Below are 9,903 nucleotides of genomic sequence, written 5' to 3'. Positions count from 1 at the left end.
GATGAAGACCCATATACTGATTGCGGAAGCCTGAGCTGGAAGAGATATAGTAACCAGCCCAAGTACATTTGTCCTAGAAAGGGTGAAACAGTGACTTCTACGTGTTACACTGATTGGATAAGAGATTATCCATGGGACCGGAGTTATCATTACTGCGGACCCTCAAATTGGGGTTGTGCTTGTTGGAGTACGGATCCTGGGGCTATAGGACCCCAATAGATATGCTTAATAGAATAATTAGGTTGCAAGCTGTAGTAGAAATAGGTGTGAATAAAACTGGAGATGCACTCGGATTAATGGCAAAACAAAATACCAAGATGGGAACTGCTTTGTATCAAAATTGCTTAGCTTTAGATTATTTGCTAGCACAAGAAGGAGGAGTCTGTGGAAAATTTAACCTTAAGTAACTGCTGTTTAGATATTGATGATGAAGGAAAAGCTGTGAATGAACTTGTAAAAAGAAATGAAGAAAATTGCACATGTCCCAGTTCAAATTTGAAATGAAATCAATTTAAGAGAATTATGGAGGGACTTTATGGGTGGTGGTTGGCTTACTAGAATCAGGATAGTTGTATTGGGAATATGTGGAGGGTTGTTTAATAATTCAGTAATTTCATGTTTAATACCCTGTTTTACCAGACTAATACACTCGGTTATACAAGGAATGCAAATATCTGTGGTACCTGTTGACCCAGAACCAGGGTAAGGGAAAACCCATTCCCTGATGATAATAAAAACAAAAGAAGATCCAAAATTGGTACCAATTCAGCAAGTATTGACTCGATTGAATAATAATAATAATAATAATAATAATAATAATAAAAAAACACGAATCAATACCATGAAAAAAAAGAAATGGGGGATTCTGAAATGTGTTTATTTGATTCGTGTCAGTATGGAACAATGCTAGGGCCGCATGATGAAATATAAGCTCCTATTTAAGAAAAACAGAGTGATTAGTGTACATAGTTCTTGTATCATGCAAAGGAATGATCCAGCAATTTGTGTAAATAGAGGGTTTGAAGGGCGAACATTGAGACTCGAGTCTGGGAGATAAGAGGACCAAGGAGTTTTTTTTAGGAAACTGCAGACTTTTGCATGGGACGCTGCACAAGCCTCTGATAACCAGCAAAGAGATCCACCAAATAAGGAGAAAGGGGGAGTTGAAGGACGACCGAAGGACAAAGCCTGGGAGGAAGACTACGAGCCTTCAGCACAAGAGACCCCCAGAAAGACCTCCAGAGACTGCTACGCATGCGTCCAGAGAGGGTTTGGATTCCAGGAACTAATTATAATAACCCTGCCTTTTCTACGAGTAGTGATGAATATGTATTAGTCTAGGAGCATAAAAATCAGACACCTGATGTAACAGGTGTGCATCCTGGTAGAGCAGAGACTCCCGGTGCACCCAGCGCTGTTTGCTTGCCTCTATTCGCTTAATAAATCACAAAAATCCTATTTGGGACTTAATCATTTATCACATCTAGAAAGCAGCAATGGAACTCCTGTTAAGCAGTTATCCCAAATGGAGCAGTAAAGGCATATACTGGAAACCGTAATGGTTGAAAGGACTGGGAAATACGCAGCTGAGGACAGAACAACCCTTACACTCTTATTCTAGACTAGGAATGACTTGCCCATGAGTGTTAGTTTATGTTTCATTATTACAGAACTGTAATAACTTAGTACTGAAATGTCATTTGTCAGATGTTGGTACACAATTTACATAGCTATATACTATTTGAACACACAAAGTGACAACAGAGACCTTTGCTTTTCTCTGCACACCAGCACTGGTATTCTAGTATGGAAATCCGCATCAACTTCAATAAATGATTCTAGGGAGGAAAAAAAGAGAAAAAGCCACATTAACTATGGTATTGACAAAAAATATCATTGAATCAAATAATGATTTGGATTGGAAGGGACCTTAAAGATCATCCAGTTCCAACCCCCTGCCATGGGCAGTGACCCCTCCCTTAGACCAGGTTGCCCAAAGCCCCATCCGGCCTGGTCTTGAACACCTCCAGGGATGGGGCATCCACAGCTTCTCTGGGAAACGTGTTACACTTCCTTATCATACTCTGAGTAAAGAATTTCTTCATTACTTCTAATCTAAATCTACCCTTTTTTAATTTAAAGCCTTTAATCCTTGTATCAATACAATCGCTGACAAGGAGTCCCTCCCCAGCTTTCCTGTAGGCCCCCTTTAGGTACAGGAAGGCTGCAATGAGGTTTTCCTGGAGCCTTCTCTTCTCCAGGATGAACAACCCCAGCTCCCTCAGCCTGTCTTCACAGGAGAGATGCTCCAGCCCTCTGATCATTCTTGTGGCCCTCCTCTAGACTCGTACTAACATGTCCATGTCCTTCTTGTGCTGGGGGTCCCAGAGCTGAACGCCGTACTCCAGGAGGGGTCTCACGAGAGCAGAGTAGAGGGGGAAAATCACCTCCCTTGACCTGCTGGCCACATTTCTTTTGGTGCAGCCCAGGATGTGGTTGGCTTTCTGGGCTGCAAGTGCACATTGCTGGCTCATGTCGAGCTTCTCATCAACCAACACCCTCCACACCCCTGTCCTCAGGGCTGCTCTCAATCCCTTCTCTACCCAGCCTGTATTTGTGCAAATACTGTGATGTGGATGCAACTAGAGAAGTACAGCTATTTTCTGACACTCATTTTCTAAATTATCTCAAAATTAGTGATTTTATTAACTCATCCAGGAATGCAGTATAACAGATCCGATAATAGATTAATTATCAACTATTTTAAAGTAAGTTTTTCAAATGCAATAGGAAGAGTGTGGTCTATACTCTAATAAGCAATTTCTTAAATAAAAACGCTTAAGAAAAAATGAACTTTTCAAAATTCATACATATAGTAGGTATAGTTAAGCAGGTATACTTTGCTTAAGTGCTAGCTGAAGCATAGGCAGATTAAACTCTGGAACAATTTTAGGACTACAGGCATACAAACAAACCAGTGATACCTGTAAACAATGTTAGCGCCAAAGATTAAAGAAACAGTGTTACCTTGGTATTAGGTGTAATGAAAACAATGTATCTTATTTTCCCTGGTAATCTAGCATTGCTTATGTAAGTACTAAAACAGGCTTCCCAACAAGAAGTCATGTCTCCCTGCTATGCTTCTACCCCCTTCCACTCCCCCTATTCTTTATATAGCTTTCCAAATATAATTCAGCTTCATTTTCAATCTTAACACCAAGAAGTACAAATGCAACTGCACTCCTTCCAGCTGGAGAAATACTGATCCAAACTAGACTTATTACTTGATACCTCACTGTTTCACTGGGTCAAGTGCAGAAGAAACAACTAAAATTTTAGGTACTCAACTTAAGAACTGTGAAACTGAAATCCTCTTGTTCCCACCTATCCAGTAGGCTTGCTTTTGCCACTGAGGTACCTCAAATGTCTACTACTCTGTCCCTGTATCTCTTGACTCATAGGAAAAGGCTAATAGAAAAATCTAGGTCAGAAAATACATGCACGTTTAATGTACTTGTTTGGTACCATGAAGTCTGATCTATGGACACAAAGCAAGGCAAAAAAGCCAATAAGTTACTTGTCAAAATCTGTATTTAAAAGGAAAAAATTTCTTTCCCATCTTTCATTTTTTTGCCTGGGTTTGTTCTAAACGGTTTGAGTGCATTTTTTAAGACCTTAAATGTTACTTTCCTGTATTAGTACATACAGTTGTATTCATTACCTGAAAAAACATGTGTACATTAGCTCACTGCATTAATAGTCATGCAGTTGTAAGAAAACAGACCACAATCAACATGGTCCGATGACAAGTTACAAGAGCCTAGGCTACTTTTGGTACTATGTATAGTTAATAGAGCTGTCTTGGGAAGGAGATGCAGCATATCCCACCTTTTTCCTTTGTAATACACAAGATAATGTCTCATTAGGAATTTTTGGTATCGACAGAAATGATGGTACTCCAGAAGTCATAAAACGGACTATAAACACAAGTGTAAGTTTTGCTTGTGACAATGTAGTATTTTCTGCAATATTTTTCAGTTTCAAATTATTTAAAAAAACCCTCACAGTCACGTGGTTTAACTGTTCAAGGAGGAGAGGGACTGTGTCAGGGAGCGTAGTGATAGGACGTGGAAAAATAGTTTTGGATTAAAAAACGGTAGTTTTACATTAGATATTAGGAAGAAATTATTTACTATAAAGACAGTGAGGCAGTGGATCAGGTTGTCCAGAGAAGCTGTGAATGCCCCATGCCTGAAAGTGTATAAGGCCAGACTGGATGGGGCTTTGGGAAACCTGGTCTAGTGGCAAGTGTTCCTGCCCTTGGCAGGAGGGTAATGGAATGAGATTATCTTTAATGTCCTTCCAGTACGAAACATTCTATGATTCCATCTTTAGATGGATATGATACTACTAAGCAATACTAGTTTAACTGAATCGAAAAGGAAACATCTTTTTCTTACCACTGTTCTGCAGACTTTCTTGAACAATTAAGAGAACATCTGGTTGACTCATCTGTGAATAAAAGTAATAAATCTGTTTTCACTGCTGTGAAAAAGGTGATTTTCTGTAATTCAAATAGAATTTTAAAATACTGCCTCTAGCACAGTTCCATTTTTCTTCCAGAGAAGGAAGCAAGCGGGAAACAGTAAGAGTAACTGAGAAGAACCTGCTCTTAATTCTTAATAATCATCAAAGCATATCAGAAAGAGGACAGATGAAAAATATCCTGGAGTAGCCCTAAGTAAATCTATTCTCATTTCTATCAAAGACTCAGTTGTGAAAAAAAACAACAATGAAAAATACTGTTTCAATGTGCTTAAATACAATTGACTTCTGACAATAGTGGACCTCATGTAAGAGATTAAAATAACAGCTTTTATATGTATTCTATGAGCATGGATCATTCTTTTCTCCATTACATTTCAATGTTTGTTTCTCTGATGAAACGCAAGATTTTAGCTATGAGGCTGTCAAACCAGAAATGAGTTTAAGCATGAAAGCATACCGTTTTCACCATCCTGAATTTCTTTTCAAGTTTCAAGCACAAAAATGTACAGAAACAACAAGCATAACAAATCAAGACTTTACATAAGCTCACAAACAAACAACGTAAAATAGTTTCATGGCTCATAAATAATATAGCAATTAAATTCTAATGCATGTAATATAGTACAGAAGCAAGATCATCCATTTAATTCAGCTGTAAGAGAAGACAAATAACTTGATCTGTTCCACAGGACTGCTAGGAGTCCAGATGTTTCAGCTGTTTTCAATTTTTAGAAGGAAGATTTGATAAAACCCAAAGTCATGTTACATTACCTGACCATTACTGGCCCAATGAAGCAAAGCATGTTATTTTAAGACAGTATTAATGTGGTAGCTCTGTTTTTCCCAATGCTTTTTCATAAGAAGTGCTATTATCAATTTGTAATTTATATTTAAACTATACTTAAAGGTGCAAACCACTCCGACAGATTTAATGAAATAGTCTTACTTACACTGGCAGGAAACTGGATATCTATGTTTATGTCTGAAGTTTTGAAACCAAATCCACTACAGGAGGAGCCATACAATCTTAATGAGCACTCTGCAACAGAAAAGATTTATAATGCATTTATACTACACCCAATATTAAGTCTGTAGCTACTTTACAACATTACCAATAGATCTTACACCTACTTCTAGTTTTAATAGTCACAAGAACTCAAGAAGAATATTCCAATAGAACAGAGGTCAATTAATAAATCGTATCTCTCATTCTGTAGCTAGTAAAGGCCTATCATGAAGATCAAATGCTCCCCACGTCCTGCTCATCTTTACTTTTTACTACAGGTCTGTTTGTGTCATGAGCACCTCTGTAACTTAATTCTGATATGAGATTTTATTGCCACTTCATATTGGTTAACAGATTAGAAACCAAATATAGTGTTTTAGTATTCAAATAGTCAAGGCTTTTAATTAAGTTTTCACCTTTATGGTTTTTTTTAGAATTGACATAGCTAGCATTTAGAACAAATCACAAATAATACCTGGCAATTTTTGGTGCAGCACATCTTCCATCACTGTTTTAATGTTGAGCCTTTTTTCTAAATCTTCATTACTTAAGCCAAACTCCTGTACTACATTTTCAATGGCAACACCAATAGCTTTAATCTGTGAAGCTGTTGGAGGAGGCAGGGTGCTCAGCATCTGTTCCTCTTGCTTTTCCTTTAAAGATAATAAGACTAATGTTTTAATAACTCTGGTCAGTAGCTTAATGCACTAGAATGAATGCATGCAACTGATCTCAACACTAACACAGGTTTTCAATACAGTGGAAGTAACTGAAAGCAAGAATAACAAAAGAGAAAATGTAGCAGGTATAAAAAAATACATATTCCAGAAGGTTTCGGTAATATGAAGTGTGTGTGTACATATTTGTAGTTATTTGAAATGTAAAAAAGATCATCAACCCTTTCATCACTTATGAAGTAAGAAAGGGTTGAAGTTAATGAGGAAGAAGCAGTAAACCTGAACAAGACAGTTGTCTCCTCCAAGCAGAGAAAGTAAAATGAACATTAGATATTTAATTTTAAAATTGTAAAACGGAGATTATGCTGGGAGTTGCTTTGATGCTTGATTGTGCTCAAAACAAACCTATTTCCTTTACATATAAATATGCCTACAATATTCCACAAGCTCTTAATTTCATATACAGTATTCTGAATAGCAATCTTCATCCAGACATGTAGGTTATAATTTTTAATTCAGCCATACCAACTATATTTGCTTATTGCTACTCCTCATCGTTCTGGACTTGATCAAAACATATAATTGTTGAAATATGTCAATGAAATAAACATTAGGAGGAATCACAGAATGACAGAATGGTTTGGGCTTTAAGGGACCTTAAGGATCACCTCGTTCCAAGCCCCCTGCCATGGGCAGAGACACCTCCCACTAAAACAGGTGAATAAATGTAACTAAGCCACAAGTAAAATAAGAGATGGCAGAAGACTTAGTTGTTACAGCTGTTTACTATACTTAAACCACCGGTACCAAATATTACTGAGTGACACTGTAAATGAGAACTTTCTTTAGTAACGGACATGAAAAAGTACAAATTAAATTCCAAAGGTAAAGGTGGAAGTAAAGTCCAGGTTCCAAATTTACTCTTTTTACCAGCATCACTATTTAAATGCTTTCAATAAGCTTCAAATACAGAAAAAATGAGGATTGATTTTAGATAATGTAGTTTCATTGTTATTAGCAGAGTGATGACAGTTTCATAGATCTGCATTTATGCTTCTTCTACTGTCCTTAGCTCACCTTTATGCTTTTCTTGTGTCTCTTCTCCTTAATATGTTTATGAGCAAAAGCCACTGACTCAATCAAAACATCACACAACTTGCAGGCATATTTTGCTGATGGATAGCTTCGAGGTTGCTAAAATAAAGACATTAAAAAAAAAAAACAACAATAATTAAAATATAGATTAACATTACCTTCAATTCATTCAATACCCTTTGTAAGATGAGTGATTGTAACACTGAAATCCGGGGACACTCTAGCTGTTCCAACTCTGTTGTTACAATCATAAAGTTTGAGTATCAAATACAATGACAGAACAACAGCGCTACTGGGTCAAACAAATCCAACATCTTGCTTTTGCGTTTAGAAAAAAAAATCAAACACGACAGAATATAGAATGTAAAATTATTTTCTTCTGATAGACTGCCCCAGTCTATAGTGCACTAATGTTAATTGATGAACTAATGGAGCAGCCTTTTTTGTGCTTAACTTATTGCCAAATCACAACTTAATCAGTAAAAAACACAGGATAACTTGCCTTCTTTTGACAATTCATGAACAGTATCAATTTTGTCAGTTATCACTAACAGTATCAATGTTGTCAGTTACATCAGTTATATAATGACTTTCTAGATATAGTCAGAGAAATTGCTCAAAGTGTATCCTCTCCATCTTAATTCAAAGATTAAAAAGTTAGGAAACAACAATATAGGTAAAGACAATGACACCTTCTTCAGTCTGTAAATGCAGTCTCGCTTCAAACGTTCTTCAGCTTGTTGCAACCCTAGAAGCTCTTTTGCTGACAGCTGAGATTCATCTATAACTGGGCCATCCACTTCATCATCATGATCATAGTCATCTTTTCTAGTTCTTCTTGACCTCCTTGTTTTCTTGAGTTTCTTCATTTCTTAGAAAGAGTTATGAGAGTAAACATGTCAAATAACTTCAAAATAAAACATTTTAGGTTTTGTTTTTCTTTAATTTTCACTCTGTCTCTGTGAGAGTCAAAGAAGATATAACTCATCTACCCTGCATGGTACCATAATCTGTTCCGTGCATGTCTAGTATTGCTAGCAAGAGTGTATAGCTATGCCAGAATTAATAGCATCTTTGTTTTGAGCTACTATGAAACACTAGTTTGTCTCGCTGAAAATGGTCAGCAACCTTAAAGTTTTGTTAAAACTGAAAAAAAAAAAAAGTTAAATGCAATAGATTTCTCTGCCTACATGGGATATATCTATATGTCATTATAAAGAAAGACAGAGTATGTCCAAAGGCTTCAGGATGCCTTGTGAGGCTTAGGTACATGTACAAACTAGAAAGTGAAGCAACCCATAGGCTACCAAGGCTATCACAGAATTAGTGACTGTAGGCCAATATGAATCATTTCTAAGAGCTAACTGCACTATGATATAGCAGTAATGGGTTAGTTGACATAATTTGTTATCGCCAGTAGCACCTGTCTCTTAATGTGTACTTGCCTTTCAATTAAACCAACATATTGATCACTATTGCCTTCACGTTAAGTAGACGAATGAAAAAAAAATAAAAGGTAATAATACTTTTTGGCTACACATCAATAAATAATGAACTGGCTAAGTATTCATAGATGTTGCTTAATAAAACCACAAAACTTGCACAACAAACATGGTTAGAAGGCTTATGTTTAGAGCAAAAGTTCTGTATCTAAGGCCTGCAAATATCATTTCTTTTGAGCTTTTAAGCTTTGTCATTATTTTGAAGCAGAAGTTGCTAAGAAAACTCAGGAATGAATATGTATAGGCTGGATTTTTATGGATATTCATTTTAGATTGTCTTACGTGTCATTTGAACAGCTAGCTACAAAGGATGTCCAGATGCATGGAATTTCCAAAGTTCCCTGCTTCTGAGAAAGTCTATGTAACTTCCCTAAACTCTGAAACCCTTGCTATACCATGAGGTTTTTGTTTGTTGCAATTAGGAAAAAAGTGACAAAACACAACCAGTCTACCAAATGTATTTGGATTTCTTCCATGTGACAACTTTTATCTCTTAATAACTGGCAGAAGTGAAACACCGCAGTTGTGAATCTTTAACCATTTTTTAAGTTCAGTTCACTGAACAGCATGTGTGCTTTACTGTTGTAAACAGGAACAGGGCAAGAACAGTAATGTAATTCCTTTTGGCAGCAGAAGCTTATGTTGGAATAAATATATCATGGGGATAGTACTCTTCAAAGCAAGTTCCAAAGAACGGAAAAAGAAGTTGATCTTAATTTTATACATCCCTTTCATTTTCTGTACTGATTCTTGCTAAAACTCCTATGACCTACAGCATTTGACTACTTTTTTTTCTGAACAATTCAGATAGAAGATGTAGAAAAGAGTGTATTAAATAAACATCTTTGCAGGAGTGCGTGATAACTACCTACTTACCATTTTCCTCTGTAAGCACTAAGTAACTTTAAAAAATTACAAAGAGAAGGAATAGTTCTAGTATTATTTGTTAGTTACAGTAGTGCCAATCCAGTTATACACTATGATGGTTTTACTCGAGTGGGCAGACGAGCTCCACCACAACCGCTCTCTCACTCCTCCCCTCCTCAAAGAGGAAGGGGGAGAAAAGACAACACAA

The 9,903-nt window shown here is 36.6% G+C and overlaps 1 protein-coding gene across 1 annotated transcript; it reads right to left on the bottom strand.

The window, feature by feature from the left end:
* Positions 1 to 1,494: 1,494 nt before the first annotated feature.
* LOC118159251 (terminal uridylyltransferase 7-like) lies at positions 1,495 to 8,230 on the bottom strand. Its single transcript, XM_035313859.1, has 6 exons — positions 8,019 to 8,230; positions 7,309 to 7,425; positions 6,030 to 6,207; positions 5,499 to 5,587; positions 4,461 to 4,512; positions 1,495 to 1,838 (listed from the first exon to the last, which is right to left on the bottom strand). The coding sequence occupies exons 1-6, from the start codon at positions 8,193 to 8,195 to the stop codon at positions 1,738 to 1,740; spliced, it is 714 nt and encodes a 237-aa protein (XP_035169750.1). The 5' UTR covers positions 8,196 to 8,230; the 3' UTR covers positions 1,495 to 1,737.
* Between the last annotated feature and the right edge of the window lie 1,673 nt (positions 8,231 to 9,903).

This window comes from Oxyura jamaicensis, unplaced genomic scaffold (genome assembly GCF_011077185.1).
Source record: "Oxyura jamaicensis isolate SHBP4307 breed ruddy duck unplaced genomic scaffold, BPBGC_Ojam_1.0 oxyUn_random_OJ69071, whole genome shotgun sequence".
NCBI classification, from domain to species: Eukaryota; Metazoa; Chordata; class Aves; order Anseriformes; family Anatidae; genus Oxyura; species Oxyura jamaicensis.
This window is presented reverse-complemented; position numbering and strand designations above follow the sequence as displayed.

What these genes read in the sequence shown, in the direction of transcription:
- LOC118159251 (XM_035313859.1), bottom strand. Translation starts at nt 8,195, where the DNA reads ATGAAGAAACTCAAGAAAACAAGGAGGTCAAGAAGAACTAGAAAAGAT. An exon ending in GCATTTACAGACTGAAGAAG is followed by an intron (nt 7,426 to 8,018) that starts GTGTCATTGTCT and finishes TCTTTATTTTAG; the next exon opens with CAACCTCGAAGCTATCCATC. An exon ending in AGAAAGTCTGCAGAACAGTG is followed by an intron (nt 1,839 to 4,460) that starts GTAAGAAAAAGA and finishes TTTCCTCCCTAG; the next exon opens with AATCATTTATTGAAGTTGAT.